This window comes from Echinococcus granulosus (genome assembly GCF_000524195.1).
Source record: "Echinococcus granulosus chromosome Unknown EG_S00078, whole genome shotgun sequence".
NCBI classification, from domain to species: Eukaryota; Metazoa; Platyhelminthes; class Cestoda; order Cyclophyllidea; family Taeniidae; genus Echinococcus; species Echinococcus granulosus.
Genome location: NW_020170458.1, coordinates 221878 through 239110, shown reverse-complemented (window position 1 = coordinate 239110; position 17233 = coordinate 221878). Strand labels below are relative to the sequence as shown.

The following is a 17233-nucleotide window of genomic DNA, read 5'->3' as shown; positions in this document are numbered from 1 at the left end:
TTATTTGCCACCAAACTTCTGCCTTAACGCCATAATCGAGGGAGATATCGACGTGGAGGTGAGGCTTCCCGATCGACCGGTTTTCAAGAAAGCCGATGACAGGCTGGAAGGGGAAGGTTTTGCCGACGATTCTGCTGCGGAGTGCAGTTTCGAGGCAATGGACTGAATCATCTCTGATCCCCGTCGTTTAGGCGTAGTAGATGAATCCGGCGCTGCTTTCGACGTTGATGCTGATGGCACCGTGGGTGTCGCTGGCAATGGAGAAGTTCGAGCTGGTGACTTCTTCTTCTGTTTCGGAGATTTGGAAGATGAAGTCGTCGATGATGGTGTCTTAGGAGGTGAATATCGCTTCTCCTTCGGTGGTGAATTGCGTCGGGAAACGTCTGTTTTGGAACCGGACAGCTTGGAGGATATTCGAGAAAGAACAGAGGGTGTGGAAGACGTTTTTGGGGAAGAGGAGGTCTTTTCCTCGGCAGATTCGACAGTCACAACGGCAATCGGAGTGACAGTGTTGGTATTGGTGTTGCTGGTAGTCGTAGTGGTAACGGAAGAATGGCGAAGTTCAGCAGGATGTTTAATTATTACATTGGAGGAAACAGAGGATGATAGAGGGAAGGTAAATGATTCCGTTTTTGAAATCAGACTGCCTGAATCTGGGGTCACATTGTCTTCAAAGAATTTGCGTCGAGCGGGAGAGATCGGTTGACGCAAGGGAGGTTTGCCTAAGAACACCCCAAAAAAAACACTACTTCAACAATTCTAATGAGCAGTAATTGATGGTAAAATGTATAGGCGTTTTTAAGCAGATTCACTGCTACTGAAACGTTTGTTAGTTGAATACTTACCAGGAGAAGTGAAAGGCCTCTGAGTGAGGTCGCCAACACTGCCAAGGTTGTCGACAGAGGACTGGCGAGAGCGAACAAGAAAGCCTGGTGTTGGATCCGGATAATTAGTGATCTGGTAAAATGGAAGAAAGCGAAATTGCACGAAGTGGAAGACGAGTCAACCCATTGGCAAATCTAACGCGTTTACTGCCAGCGCCACACCCACGTAACGCCCCACTTTTCCCATCAAAGTGCGGCAGCACGAATAAATGTCCCGCGCGGGATAAATGATAACAATGGCTGCATCAAGTTGTGTCTCAAACAGATTGGCGGAGTTTAAAGCAGAAAAACAAGTAGAAGATGTGAGATTTACAAGAAATAGCCGAATTCACCAAAAAAAGTGGTGAAAATCGGCGTCTCATGTTATAGCGATGGCCGATTTTCCCGTGAAGTACCCCTTTATCCTCATGACTTAAGGATTTCTTTTCCTGACACGGACCATCAGGTGTTCAGAGGAGTCAAAATGTCTTTAGCCATTGATGACGACTTCTTCCCAATAAAACACCAAAAATGTCATAATATGGTAAGCTACTTAAATTCAATTTCAGTAGCACATCACCCACCTTTCGAATACTGACATCGGGTGAAACAGAGCGACCGCAGCGGATCAATGAGGGAGTGACACTTCTAGCCAACGAGGAACTAATTCCAGCCGCCAAGCTCACTGTGCTGCCTCTAAATCCGTTGCAGGATTTGTTGAACCACTCCACTGAGGTGGATCGATGTCCCGCGGAGAGCGGAGCCTTGGGCTGGGTGACAGGAGTGCTGATCATACTATCACCCATCATTGACTGCGTATCGGAGGTGTGTGATCTTGAAATGTTAGAAATGCCGTTTCAATTTCACCTGATCTGAGATTACTGGCAAACACGGAATCCTAATCGGTCGACTTCGTCATTTTAACATTAAACAAGTACTTTACATATTTCTTTACAAAATAAGTTGTTTTTTATGAGCTATTGCAATACGTAAGACGAATGTGCCTCCCATAAACAATCCCCACTTCCACGGGGCCATGAAGAGTGTTCGTTAGAGGATTGGCTGGTGTGAGCTATGGACTGGAAACCAACACGACCCGGGGAAGGGGGGGTACGAGTGTCACTAACACCCTCACAGCATTCTACCAACGGACGCCTTATCACCACATAGGCTGTGCTTAATACCCTCTGCAGATAAAATTGCCTAGGATTTGGATTCTACCCTGTAGTCACCTTACCTATCGATAGGTGGACAGCAGGGTGGTGACGTTTCATCGGATGCTCTTGTCTCTTACTAGCATGAAAGCAAACCTATCTATAACTCATGAGATCTCACGCACTTTTCCCGGCTTTCTTTACAATCGTGTACGTCGTTGGAAGCAATTTGGATGCTACATACGTCAAGTATGCTTGACACCTTTTACTCCCCTGGAACGAATGTGGTAATTTTCACTAACACCTCAAGGAAGGATGTCGTCGGAATGAAAAGCATCTACCGTGGATGACTGAGTATGGGGAGTGTCACAAGACAAGAGCAAGGAAGTTCACGTCAATTGTCAGCCAAGTAGTCCACTTTTAAACGTAACAATGTCTTTGATGAACAAACCCGCGTGGGACGAAGGGCACTACTTAAAATGCTTAAGTACATCAGGTCCGACATCGAAGAGAAGCCAGATGCAGCAACTGGAAAGTATTAAAATTGCAAAGAACCAGAATGACATATCGAGGAAGTGCCTTACAAAGTGTATCCTACTCCAGAAAAAAATGGACTTCTGAGTAAGTGTCCCAACCAAAAGACATCGGCATACGGAATGACCTCACATCGTCCGTCCCTGTGACTTTAAAATACAGGACGCTGGGGATAAACCTCGTCAAAATAAACAAGAAGCATTGCGACTGTAGAACTTAGAGGGTCTCTGCACTGTGCACCCCACCCTGGTCTCGCAGTCGACCTCAAAGGGCACTGAGGACAAGGCTCAAAACGCAACGGAAACCCAGGAGTGTGATGAACCATTAAATGGATTGGCTTAAGCCTCCCTCGAATAGGTTCATGCCATCACTACCAATACCGAACACGCCACTCTTTTTTGTTGACAGAGAAGGCACAAGACGGGCGTATTCAAGCAAATCTACAACCCCCGTGAGTTATCGTCCTGATATTCGTTGTTCTGTTTTCAAAGAAATTAAAGAATTTAATCCATGCACAGATAACAACATGCATAATATAAGTAGCAATAAATATGTTACGGCATTTAGAGCAAGAAGAAAAAGAAAAGGGCTAATGCGTGTGACAATTAGATAAAATTCCTTAATCATGGAAAAAATGCCAAACAAGGAGTGATTTAATACCCACCTCCTATAGCTGGAGAATCGAGCAGTGGTTAAGCGTTGGAAATTTTAGGCAGATTTTGGCATTTTAGGGTAAAAAGTTAAAAAAAAAAACAAGGGAAAAGTGTCAGTGTAAAGCAATTCAGCCTTTAATGATTTCAATTTGTTTTTGAGTCTCGTTGCAGTCTACTGAAGTCATTTAAGTAGCAATGATCACGATGTAGTAAGCCCATAAGCACAAAGCAGATGAACGTAGGCTGCTTAGCGATCTCGGAAGCAACTAAGCGCGGACATATGCACCACTCAAATTTGCCTAAGCGTCTTCTGCAACGAAACCAAGGATAGAGAGGCAGTACATACCCAAGCATTGCTGGACCTGCGGAACTACTCCTAGAAAAATTTAAATTAAAAAAACACTTGAACCATCCAAAAGGCGCAAATTACATTTTTTTTTTGATAAGTAGAGAAATTAGTAGGCGTGTGCGGGTTAATAGACCTATTCTGCAACCAAACCTACCGTTGGCACTGCTCATCAGTGGATAAAGTCCTACAGGCAACAAACATATCACTGCAAAAGAAAAGCTACATAAAAGTTTGTGACACAGATGTTAAAGAGAAAATTCTTACCTTCGGAATACGGGCATGTGCTGTCGACAGGTGCGCCAACGCTCCATTTCGGCGACGATATCGTTGATAATCTCCTCCGACTTCATGCCTTCCACCCCATCCTGAATGGGGGTAAAGTATTTTAAGGAAAAGCTTTAAATGCGAGTGGCTGACCGCAAATTAAAAAGTACTCACTCTGTTGGCAAGGCGAATACACCACTGTTCGATGGAAATTCGTGAATCTTCAATTCGACAGAGCAAATCCTCCCTCTCCTCCGACCAAATTTTGTATTCCCGATCTGCTCCCTGTTCCGATTCGATCAGCCGCTCTCGGAACAACTCCGCCTGCTCGCGGTACAGATTCAACTGCAAAAGAAGCATGGAGATCTAGAGTTCATAAATGTACGTCAGCGCCCATGGTCTCCGAGTACCCCATTTCACCAGCGGTAACTCATGCCTTCTATTACATCCACATGGAAGACTAGGGATCCTGGGCCCCACCAAACATTAAGATAGAGGAAGGTGCACCAGAACACCATTCATTCACCTGCAACAACTGCTCGTTCAAGCATTCCATTTGACATTCGGCAGCTGCCCTCGCAGCCTCCGCCTCGTGAATTGCAGCAATGGTGGCTTGAGACTGAGCTTCAAGACGGTGCTGAAGCTCGGACTTTAGACGGGCTATGGTCCTTTCAGCGGAGTCAAGACGTCGTGCAGTTTCCGCGTTGGCGGCGTTGGTGGAGGCGCCGGTATTCATCATACTGATGTGACCGGTGCGGGCTGGTGAGGCGCTAAAGCGTTGCAACACTTTCGGCAGCTTCTGTTGCTCCTTCAGCTGAGTTAACTGTACCTGAAAGTAAAAATAAACTGATGTGTAGCTGGTAGATGCCAGCCTGCCTTTTGCTGTAATTCTACTTACAAGTTGTGAGTAGCAATTTTCAGATCCGTAGAAGAAGGGCGTTCAAAAAATATCGCAACAAAAGAAATTAGTTAAAAATTTTAAAGCTATACCAATTTTAAAGGTGGATTTTTCTCCTATGCTTACCTTAATTTCAGATTTTTCAGACTCCAGTCTGGCCATTTCATGCTCAAACCGTTGCCTTTCCTTTTCAAAGGTGATTTCAGCCTCTGCCAACCGAACGCTGGTCTCTTGCAGTGACTTCCTCGTGCTTGCTATTGTATTCTTCCTCTCCTCCTGCTACAAAGATCAAAAGCTCACACTCAACCGCATTGTTTGAAGCCAGTGATGAGCACTGCTGTAGGTACTAACTCACCTCCTTTGCCTTAGACTCGAGGACCACGCGTTCCGACAGCCAGGCCTCTTGCTCCGCTTCGTATTGCTCCTTCAGGTTAGCATACTTCCGTTGATACTCCAGCACCTTATTCTGAATTATTTCGTTCTTAATTTTTAGCTGAGAAATGATGCTACTTTGCTTGGCAACAAGTTCATTAAACAGATTAAACTTTTTGTTGACCTGCGTCTCAGCAACAGCTCGAGAATAGAGGTCGCCGCTAACACCGGAGCCACCCACTACACCAGCAGATGTGTCCATTGACGAATTCTGCAAAGTGGCGGGATTCATTTTCCACCCACATTTTACAAATGGATGTTTAATTTGTGAAAAAGTTACCAGGCGGTTGCAGGCCTCCTGAAGGCGTTTTTCAAACATCTGCCTATCACGACGCGCCTCCTTGGCAATTTCATCTCTCTCCTGGCGTAGGGCAGTGCATTCTCGACGAAGACGGTCCATTTCCATGCGTCTACTGTCCCGGCTCCCATCACGACCGATGCCGCTGTCGGGGGAGGAGTCGGGTCTCCATCCTCCCATACCCTCTCCCTGTTGAAACCTGCACGTGGTGCATGGTCATTTATTTTCGTACGAAACACTCACCAGATGAGAAACCTAAATTTCACAAACTCACTTTTTCTGAAGTTCAGCTATAGTGGCCTCAAGTTTCTTGATCTTCGTCTGTGCCTCGGTGCTAGTCTGACGAGCCGCATTCAATTCTTCATCAAGCCGCTGCGAATCCTTCTTGACCTCGCTTAGAAGGTCATCCTTTTCGCAAACGAGGGCTTCTTTGTTCTTTAACTCTTGTGCTAGCTGTTTGCACTTTTCTGAGGCTTCTAACTCAGCTGCTTGGGCCTTTTCTAGGTTTGAGTTGGAGGCTGTAAAGGAAGGATTTTTGCTTTTAGATGGCAAGTAATATAGTGGACAAAGTTGACAAACCTAGGCATAACAAAAGGGTTAAGCGTCGCATTGATTTTCGTCGTTCTACTGCCATTCTCTTAATGGAGTTTCCAGTCCATGTTGACAGCCCTCACCATATTATTAGGCCTTCCAAAGTAGTGCGCTTTAGTACGACTTCAGCGATAACTTTGGCTGCTAAATTAACATCAATGGACGCCAATGAAGATTAAGCGTATTTTCACTGGTTGGTTATGGAGATTATCAGCTGTGGATGACGCAAGCTGCACTTAACAAAGCATGTTGACAATTTTGGACAAGTCCTACCTACGCCCAAAATTCGATCCAACTACCGGTGCCAAAGGCAAAGTGCGTTCCAATTAATCAGAATTAACCTTAGGGTAATGCTTAATGAGGGTCTTAGAAAATAGGTCAGAAGATGAGACACCCCATCCTTATGCAGCCTTCGGGCAAATCCTACTATAAAAGGAGAGATTCACAGAGTTTTGGCAGGGGAATTGGAATTCAGCCACTTTGATTCGCCTTAAGGAACATTCTAGAAATGTTCACGTTTCATTCTGTCGTGTATTACCTCCTGAGAGGACGGTACCGTGTGAAGATGAGCCTTGTTCCTACTAGTACTCATTTTTAAGGTCAAAAGGACATCAATACACGAGAGGTAAAGGCCCGCGTTGATAGTCCAGGATCATCAGTACCCTAGGCCCTGGAAGGGCACAATTGCACTTTGACAGCCTCGATCTCCCACACACGCACTGTCCACCAGTTAAGTCAGCAAAGACATCTGATCTGAAGGCCTTACCAACCCTGATGGTGGGAAGGTGACAGGGTCTGTGTTCACACATCCGCACAACCGATAATAACAGAAACCGCCAAACAGAAAATCTCTTCAATCAAACGTTGTTTATTCATGAAAGCAACCTCTAGAAGTTGCAAAAAATACCACTAATGTTGGTAATTTATCACTACGTCGCCAATCCTGCCTCACAGGGAGTAGGGAGAATTGAAAGCGGCGCTCTCAAGAGTGATTTAATTGATAAAACACCCAAGATTTCCATTCCTCTTCACTATCTTGATTGCATAACATTTTGCACAAGGCATTTCTGACGAAGTTCCATCCACAACTCATGTATCTTATAACAATTTTAACGCAACACTTCCTGCTGAAAATCGTTTTCTTTATAAAAAATAAAACTTCCAGATATTTAAAGAAAATAAAGTTTACTCAAACTCACTTCTTAGTTCATCCTCTAGACGTCTGAGCTCCGATTTCAAGCGTTCGTTTTCAGCCAATGTTGAACTGATTTTCATGCTCATTCCCTCCTGTGCTCTCGCAGCAGCCAATCCCTTACGAGCCTCGTTTAGCTGAAGATGAATCATTGGTTAGCTATAGAAACCAATAAGATATAGGGATTTGGCGAATTTACCAATCGCTCACCTCTACTTGCATCAACTCAAGTGCGCGTTTTGCCTTGGCCAGATCGGCATTCCGTTTCTCCAATTCGTCGTCTTGATCAAAAAGGGAATCCTCTCGAAGCTTCAATTCCTCTTGGAGGTCTTTGTTCTCAAGCAGCAGTTTCTCCCGAACCTTTTCAATCTGCACCACCTTTTGTTGAAGCTTTAAAAGCGGAAGAGGAGATAGGATCCTGGAAATTGTAGGAGTTCTAGTCGAACGAAAATTTCTTCCTAGACTGAGCATACAAGCCGACGTCTAATATCTAAAATAAACTGCTCCTTTGCAGTCCTCTTTACCTCAAAGTGGCAACCTGCATGCTACACTGTGAGTACAGTCGGCTTCCTCGTTTGAATTAGTCGCATGATAAGTTTGCACAACAAATTAAATCCATTTACTCGCTTTCGCCTCACTGCGGTACATCATCCTCCCCTTCCTTTTCAAGAAGGGGGAATAAAACGTGCACTTTTTTAACAAATATTTTACACTTTAAATTCAAATATTAGAATACACCAAGCTTACGATCGCTATCTCCTTTCGCATTGAGTCAATCTCTCGTCGATAGCTCGATATCTCCAGAGCCGTCTGTTTAGTCTCCATTGGAACCGGAGGTGAAGTGGCACCACCCAACGCAGTGTTGGAGGAGGCTCGGGATGCGTCCGTGGGGTCCTTGTCAATCAGCGTCTTCATTGCCTCATTCATCTTTTTGGCTCTTTCTAGACGGCCCCGCAATTCACGAATTTGGCTCTCGTGATCCTCTATCTGCTCCTCCTTCTCCTCCAGCTATGCGATGTATGTTAAAAAATGAAGCATTCCCTAGTATTTTTAGCAAAGTAGGTCACAAATAGAGTCAAAGCTTATTAGGGAAATAAAACAATCGAAAAAAAAACAAAAGCCAGAAATATTAAACTACGGCCCTAACTAGACCTTCTCAAGCAACTCTATACTGGCAATAGTCTGCCATTAGCTTCCACTAGCAACGATTGGAATTGACTAATTGACACAAATTTTCAATGTAATCATACCTGACCCTTTAAAACTTCGATTTCCTTCAATCTTGCCCGTTCATTTTCACTCAACATCGGACGAGGAATGCTCGAAGCACCAGATTTCAACTGAGTCTCCAAAATCCTTGCCTTTTCATGCTCCTTTTCCAAAAGCTGTTGAAGATTTTTTAGCTCATCTTCAGCTCCATTGGATGATTTTTCCGATTCAGTCGATTTAGACCTATAGCAAGGACGAACTGCTTATTTGTGATTGGAGTAGCATGCGTGTGTTAGGTCATATTTAGCTCTGTAGCTGTTAAGTAATCGTATACTTCAAAATGTTAATAAACACAGCTCCAATCTTTTAACCTTTCAAGCTGTTCCTGTAGAAGGCCGGTCCTCTGAACCATAAGTTCTAGGAGGCTACTAATGACGAAATCCTTCTTCTCCAAGTGCTCAATATGCTCCCTAAATTCTCTTTCTCGTTGATCAGCTTCAGCCTTGAATTCGGTAAGTTCATCACCCATTCTTTGTGACTGCAATTTCAGACTGTTTGCCGTGTTTCGTAGCACTGACATCTCTGTCTCTAGATCAGCTGAACTCACGAAAAAGCAAATTAGTGCAATCAGTAGCCTACTGGAAGGAAAGAATAAGTAGGAGGCAGCGAACGCACCCATCTCCTTATCGTAGTTATCCAACTTTTGTAACAACCACTCCTTCGACATAGCAGCCCGAGAATCGGACGATTTCAAGGAAGGTCGCCTTGATTCAATTCGAGCCACCACGGAACTGGGCAAATCACCACTCGCGTCTGCAAGCCTTCGTTTCAGTGTGTTAATCTGGGAACAAAATACCAGTTCACTTTATTCTGATGAACATAAAGTTTTATCACCATTCTTTCTATTCAAAATACCTGATTCTCAGCATCCTTCTGCGACTCCACAGCATCATTGTATTTGGCTAGCCAATCAACTTCACGATAGTTAACCTTGAGAGTGAGAAACTCATTCGCTAATTGGTTTATTCGTTTTGTCGCCATCTTATTGGTTTCTTTATACATTTCCAGCTCCTCTTGTACCGCTTTCAACTTTTCGGCGTTCTCATCAACTTCGGTTCGCTTAACTAAAAGGGAAAAAATGAACCATGAAGTCATCTGTTTAGGACGAAAAAGAGCAGCATCGGGGAAAAAATACCTTCTTGCTGAGTTGCAGCTAGTTCTTTCTTAACCTGAGATGCCGTAGCTCTGGGACTTTCACCACGTACCTAAAAGAAAAGAGTTAATTTATTTCCTCCAAAATGCAAAATATTACTAAAAACGGCAATAAGCACATTCAGATATTTCGAACAAAGTGATAAAAGTACAACAAATGTGCGCAAGATCGTGGGTGAACTGTGTGTGCAATTAGCCTTCGTGCGGTTCAGAACGCAAACCCACAGGCAGCACAGAGGTGCCCATTCTGTCCACTTTGCCATTTGGACAAAGTTTACACACTAGCTGCCATAACAACATGCACTCACAATGTGAAGATGAGTTTAATGTAGCGGTCACGTTATTTCATCCCATTGAATTGCCACCAAAACCCAGTTAGGCTGGTTGAAAAGCCCAAATTCATGAGGTGCCTCGTCAGAAGAAACAAATATCCTATCCTTCGCTACTTCTGCTTCCACCCTACTTGGATATATGAGCTGCCTATTTAGCATATGATGGACAAATGACTAGAAAAGATGACCACTATCAGGTAGAGAGTAAGGTGGTAACTCGGGGATAAATGCAACAACTCCACTCTTTTGCTTATTCGTTTATTGAGAACAAAGTCACATTTCTGCAATTCCTCTACTAGAAATAAGAATGGAAAGAATCAACAAATCGAGGCAGGAAAGCGGGGATATTAAAGGAGATTTATATCGCATGGAAAGATACAAAAATTAAAACCTTAGGGAAAATATTCTATGCTTGACTAACGACAAATATGAAAGGCACTTATCGAGGAAACACGGTCTCAAAGAGGTATCAAACTTTCCGTTATAGTTTGAAATGGGTTTAGCTCACCTGCTGCATACTAAGGCGCTCGAGCTGCCTCGTCAAGGAATTATTGTCTGCCTGTGCCTCCGCCATCCTGCGATTCATTTTGCGAAGCTCTTCCTCTGCAAATCGAAGCTGTTCAGAGAGGTCGGCCTCACGTTCCTTGGTGGTTTGAAGAGCACGAATGAGTTCGCTTTGCTCCGTAGAGAATGTAGTGTTGGGAGGTGCAGCAGCAGCTGTTGTGGAATGACGACCCTAAAAGGCGGAAAAACAATATTTACTTATTATTCAGAACCAAAGGCTATGTTTGACAAGAGGGAAACGTACGGCCTTTTTGTCGGTAATTTGTAGAGGACCACGTTCAGCGAATCGGCTCTCATATTTCAACTTGTCAAGCTAAAGGGTATGAGTGCATTGTAATATACTTTTATTGCAGGAAACGGATATCCTAAATACCTTAGGACCCTTATAAGCTGCAGGATATTTAAGTACCTGCACTGTGATAAGAAAGGCAACAATAAAAGTTCCCATACTTGCGTGATAGACCCTTTTCAGAAACAATCTTAAATTGAAAAAACAGCACAACGAATTAACCATGAAATCAAGTAAGTTAAATACAACGGGACCGTACCAGCAAGACTCAACGCATCTCCTTCGTGTGCTTCAACATCGGTGGGTTAAAATAAATTAATTAAACTAGTCTTAATCAGTTTAAACATCTTAGCAAAAATTTAAAATTTTTATTGAAAAATTTAGACTGCATTTTTAGCACAGCCAAAAGTCATTTCCTCTTCAAATAAGTGTATTAGTCATGCACAAATTGAAACACATCGGTATATTCTAAGCCAGATTTTATAAAGCAATTCGCTCCTAAAACAAGCAATCGCACCTGAAAGCCTCCACCTCTATTTATACTACACTGTTGCTTCCCATCTCGCCATTTTGAGTGTGTGACTGCCCAATGTCGTGTTATGATAATTAACGCTTGAAGTGGAGTTACCAGGAGGGTACGGGAAGGGAGAGGCACTTCCTCTCTCATTCTTTGTGCACTATCCATACGCAGTTAAAAATTCGTATAATTATATTTGTTAAGAAAACAGCCTGTCCTCTTACTGTTACAGAAGGGAGAAACTTTCAGCTCTGTCGCTGCCTTAAAGTCCACACAAACAAATTCACCTCTTATTCATGTGCATCATTCACCAAGTTAGATACAAAAGCAAACGTTTTTATTCTCCTCCTCCTTCACCTTTTCCCTTTTATCGCAGTGCATGCGCACATACGTCCGCATGCAGTACCAGTCGGATAGGCACAAGACTGCAGGTAGATTGTGTTTGTGTGTGCCACTAGTCACCACGCCACCGGATTGCTATCCCAGAAGCAGCACTGGCGTGCTCTTCTCCTCCACCTCACCGCTTGTATGAACAGGCGTTGCCGAGCCGCAATTAATTTACGATCACGACGATTAAGTACTTCTTTTTAATTCAAGATATGCAGTTTGAAACTGCTTCGAAAATATTTTAGTCGAGTGTAGTGCTTAAAAAGGAAAAAAATTGTAGTGGAAATTAAGTCCATATATACTACTTGTGTTTTTCATCAGTAGCTAGAGGGTGATTTATGTATTTTAATGGTGATATTTATAAACCTGTCCCATCTGTCATCCCAATTTTACTTTTGGATCCATAAAAGATGCAGTAGCAACTGAGTGGAAGCCCGAGACGTACCGAACTCTTCGCTCCAGCAAGGTCGGTACGTAAAGGTGTATTTGATTATCATGCTGAGTGAATGCCCTCCAACGGGAAGTGAATCGGTGCTCCTGACGCCAATAACTACCCACACTATTCAGGGCATGGCGACATTTAGCCCATTTATTAAAGGTTAAATTAACGGTCGTCTTAACCCCAGGCATTGACACCTTGCAATTAGCTGAAAGGCAGGCGAAATGCCAAAAAAAATTGGCCCTTGTCGAGCATTGTCAACTTTGGTTAGCATTCTTACAACCCTCATCGTTTCCATGGCAAATAAAACCGCACGGGAGCCTTGTTATGGTGTAAATACTTCTCCATTTTTGAGAGAATTCCTTCAAGCTTTTGAATCGTGCCACTATGTCTTATTTCAATGACCTGACAAAATGACCAGAGACTTACAACGCGCCTTCAATCTGAAGCGCCCATTACCATGACAAAATTTTGGGAGGTTTTTGTATTTCCTCCCCTTTGCTTCCCAAAACTGGCTCTAAGGTCATATTTGTAAACTTTCAGACTGTCTCACTTACCTCCAGACGCAGTCGATCCACCTCATTCTCAGAGGCGATTCGTCGATTCTGACATATTTGCAATTCATTCTTTAACTGGTGATTTTCATCTTCGTAGAACTGGCGCTTCTCCTCCAAAATGTCTAATTCGTTGTTAAGACGAACTGTCACCTCCTTAGCAACGCGCAATTCCTCCTGAAAGCCATCAAAACTATCCGTTGTAAGTAGAGGATGACTGTTGGCTAAAAATCAACTCCAGGTTCATGTAATTGTTTATATCTGCCTCTCGGTAATATAGCTAGCCCGCTTTATAGATGACGTCCGAAAACAGAACAGGACCAATAGACATGGACAGAGGGTAGACAAAGAGTTGGGCAGAAGCTGCATTGAGAAGACGTTTGCACTCTAATAACTGTTTCGCCGACCATTGCTTACCAATGGTGAGTTTCTATTCATTCACTATCCCTCCTTTTATCAAGAAATTGCCACTCGGCTCAGTAAGGATGGCCACCAAGTGATGAATGGATAGTAAAGTGGATGTGTGAATGTTTGGCCAAATAGACCAACTGATATCAGTGTAGTTCTTTTGTTTGGTCACGCTACTTAAATCTTATTTTAGTGGCTTGATCTTTCAATGCAGTTATGGCTGCAGATAATCACAGAAAAGTACATCCTACCCTTCTACCCTACTGTAGCTCTAATTTGGTGCCCAATTTGTCTCTTCAAAATCGCTTCATTAACTTCACCTCAAGTGTCCGAATGTGACCGATATCAGTCTCGCTGTAGAGTTGAGACTCTAGTCGCGAAAGTCGCTCTTCCAAATTGGCTCTCTCAGCCTCCACCTGCTCAAAACGACGCTCCGCTTTGCGTAGCTTAAACTGAAGAATTCTACACGTCTTATTGGCTGCCTCAAGGTCACGTTGCATCTCCCGCATGCTGTCCCTGTCCTCCTCCTACGAATCAGGAGTTAGGAGCATACAAATCATTATTTACGTATTACTACTTGAATCGATGTAAGGCATTTTACTAACCTGAAAATGATCATGCATCTCCTCAATCTCTCGCTGCATCTCCTCTATTTCTTCCTTCAAGGCCTCATTCTCTTCCATCACATCCTGACACAGCTGTTCCACCTGATTTAGTCGCGACTTCAAATCGTCATTGCATTCACTGCCCTCCAGCGCAGTACTTAAACCAGTCTTCATATCAGCAGTGCCACCTGCTACTCCACCTTGGTCGCTTTCTGGCAATCGCAGCCTTTCTCTGGTGAAGAAACCACCCAACACACGTCAAGATGCCGCTCGGTTGTGTTCCAATTCATTAAAAGTTCTTTTTAGTTACCTGTAACTCTTGATTTCTTCCTCCAAGTGGGTACACCTTCTTTCCAACGTGCTGACCTTCTCCTTGTACTGTTCCAGTGAAGTCTGCAGCTCCTCAATGCTCCTCACTTTTGCCTCTAACTCCATTGAGATGTCATTGCGCTCCCGTGCCAAAGCATCGTATTTGTCCTCCAAGTCGAAAAAATCATTTTCTAACTCCTCTACATATCTCGCGTCGATACTCGAGGCGGACGAGAAGATTCCACTGGTACCCACTTGGGCACTCCGCTCTGGAACCATTGTCTGGGGTGGGGGTGCCTGAATGGGAGCAGGGGTGCTTCTATGACCCGTAGGAGGTCCTCTGTGCAAGTCTTCAGCCGATCTAAATTGTTAAGGCTCGATGCCATTAGCGATCAGTGGTTGACTTTGATCTGATAAGGCAACTGCTCCTGCCTCACGTGACTCTTGATTAGGGTCAGATGATTAAAAAAATCAGCTGCTTGTGTTGACGTTGACTTGATGCATTCAAAGGACAGAGTTTTACTCACCTTGCTTTCCTTATAAAAGCGATAAAAATATATGCGCTTTTCTGCTACGCTGGCACGTAGTTTGACCTCAAATTTTGGCAAGGAGCCACTTTTCCGTCTAATGGATATGACCTAAGCCTAACCCCTCTCGTGTTTTAAGTCGCCAACGCAAGGTGCTGTGACAATAAACTTGTTTAAATAAGGCATCCTGTTTAAATGCGTATTCAACTGAGCTGGAAACTCAGTCTCCCCGAGCTGCCCGTCAGCTCTGCACCATGATCATCGGATCATGCTACTTTTTACCATTTAAGTAGGTAAAAACACTCCCGTCATGATTCGATAGTTGGTTTTTCAGTGTTTATCTACATGGGCTCTTCCGTCCCCGTGGATTGTACTTACGTTCCGCGGTATATTCATTAAAACATCATGGCAACCCGCCGGCCCTTCCCCACGCTAATAAGGTGCATGTTTATCATCACTACTTCGGCTTGATGCGGCTACGGGGAGGAAGCGAGGCGCAACTACAGTTGCACTTACTGGTCCACTTTTATTTGACAGGGCTCTTTGTACATATTTGCCTCCTTCGCATCCAACGACTTGGCATTTTATTGAGGTCGCATCAAGCACTGGGATGTACCTCCCTTACCTTCCAACTCGTCAACTGTCAATATGGGTACGGTTTTAACAAGTGATTGCTGTCAAAATTTGCCAGTACCCAAAGATGCTACCGTTAACAGCGCATAATTCCAGGGTACTCTAAAAGGTGAACTCTTTTTATTTGTACCAACCGGGGAAGGCTTCCCTTTTGTCGGAGACGAGTGAAGAGCCCGAGTGGACGAACGAACCTACCTTTATTTCAAAAGCCTCCAAATGTTTAGTCTTTCCTTGTTTGCAGGGCAGAGTTAAGATGCTCGAAAGCCAGCCAAATGTTTTGATTGCGGTGGCTTAAAGATGTTTGAGTTAGATGGGAAAATGAAGGAGCGCTGCGTTTGAACCAAGTTCGGTGAGTCCTTCAACCAACCTGTCAGTGAGTAGTGAAATTCGGCTACTTTGTGTCACTGAGACGGTTTACCTGTCAGTATGTCAGTCGATTTATTGACTACTCCACTTTCGTAATGAAATTTGGCCGAAAAAGACCATTTTTACAGCGGTTTAGTAGATTTCTGGCGTATCCAATGTCGTCTATCTCCTCGTGTCGTCACGCTCCAAAATCGTCATCTGAGGTAAGCCTTCTCCGCTACCAGCACTTGGAGGAGAAGGTACCTTTCTCCTAAAAACTACTTCTTGGCTAAAAAAGGCCTCGAAATTTCCTTTTTTTATGCTAACATACTGAAACAGACCCTCAAAAACGACCTCTGGGTAAAAAAGCCTTTTAACTCAGGAAATTGGTCTAGAGCTTCCCACCTCCATCCGCCTTTGCCTTTTCGACTTGCAAGGATCAGGGTGCATCAGGCCTTCTTACTCGTGATAGACCAATCACTTTTTTTAAGAAAAAAGTTTATCATTGCTTTTGCCGTAGATGGAAAAGAAGGAGTTGTTGAAGGCCATTGCCGTAGTCTCTTGGGCACAGGAATTTCTTTCCCGCCTACGATTAAAAAATTCCATCTTCCTTCTTCACAGGGGACACCAATCAGTACCTCCAACTGACTGTTTTCCTATTTACGCCGAAAGAAGAGGCAGCGAAATGGTTCGCCCTATTCCTTGTCAGATGATGGAGGAGGCGGGGAAGGGAAGGAAGAGGGGAATCGCCAACCGCAGTCCATAAAATGCGTGTTCTATGTGTGTATGTGGCTGCTGTCGGACTATTAACGTTAAGTTCGGTTTATTGCTCCGATTTCAACCAATTTTCCACCTTAACGGTTTGGTGTGACCAGACGTCATAAATTGATATAGAACTCGCGTCACAAATGTGTGACACTGAAAGTAAGTTGGTCAACAAACCCAATGCTCTCAGTTTATATTACTAAGTACATCCACAAGTGACACTTTATCAGGCTTTCATCTACTAAAATGAGCCTATGAATGATTGACGATTCAAAAGTAAAGACTTATTTCATCTGGCTATTATCAACTGACCATGGCCGCAAGTTGCACATTTATGACCTGAAAGTTAGGCCTTAAAATTAGCAGGCGTCATAAACATATAACTAACAGCAATTAATATTATATTAACACATTTTTAGACCATATTTTGTTGTTTCTGTTACTCACCTCTGTGAATTCTGTCCATTTCTTCGCCCTGGCGCCTGTGGTTGTCCGCCCACCCTCAACTGTGGTGCATCCATAGACCCAACAGAAGTTGATTTTCTACTTAGCACAGGTGTCACTGGCCAGGCATTTATCGCTACTGGAGTTGACTCCAAAGTAGGCACTGAAGTGGTTGTCACAGAAACAGCAGTTGGAGTAGCAACGTTGGCAGCAGCAACGTGTTCAGGCTCAGATCGAAAGCAATTTTTGCATACCGATCGACGCCATTGCTGGGGTTCGAAAGTTCGACATTCCCGGCGAGTCGCTGCTTCTGCGGCTGGGTTACTAGGCAGTGAAGCACGTCGCGTGTTAGGGAACATTTCATTAATAATGACAGTGACAGTGACGGAGGAGAAGTGAAAATTTACGCGACGGCTCTTAGGCTGCTATTTCTTCTCCTCCTTTCGGTGCTGACGACGAAATGCAC

The 17233-nt window shown here is 43.9% G+C and overlaps 1 protein-coding gene across 1 annotated transcript; it reads right to left on the bottom strand. All coding sequences in view use genetic code 11, as the record gives it.

Moving 5' to 3' along the window:
• Positions 1-17126, bottom strand: EGR_07476 (hypothetical protein; the record flags this gene model as incomplete). Its single annotated transcript, XM_024496725.1, has 26 exons — positions 1-722; positions 846-957; positions 1448-1697; positions 3708-3737; positions 3818-3918; positions 3992-4162; positions 4344-4646; positions 4842-4994; positions 5071-5358; positions 5428-5644; positions 5720-5963; positions 7236-7365; positions 7439-7618; positions 7976-8236; positions 8479-8680; positions 8809-9034; positions 9113-9278; positions 9353-9561; positions 9633-9702; positions 10490-10717; positions 10790-10858; positions 12735-12908; positions 13460-13666; positions 13745-13976; positions 14055-14414; positions 16771-17126. The coding sequence occupies 26 exons, from the start codon at positions 17124-17126 to the stop codon at positions 1-3; spliced, it is 5661 nt and encodes a 1886-aa protein (XP_024348865.1).
• Positions 17127-17233: the final 107 nt, after the last annotated feature.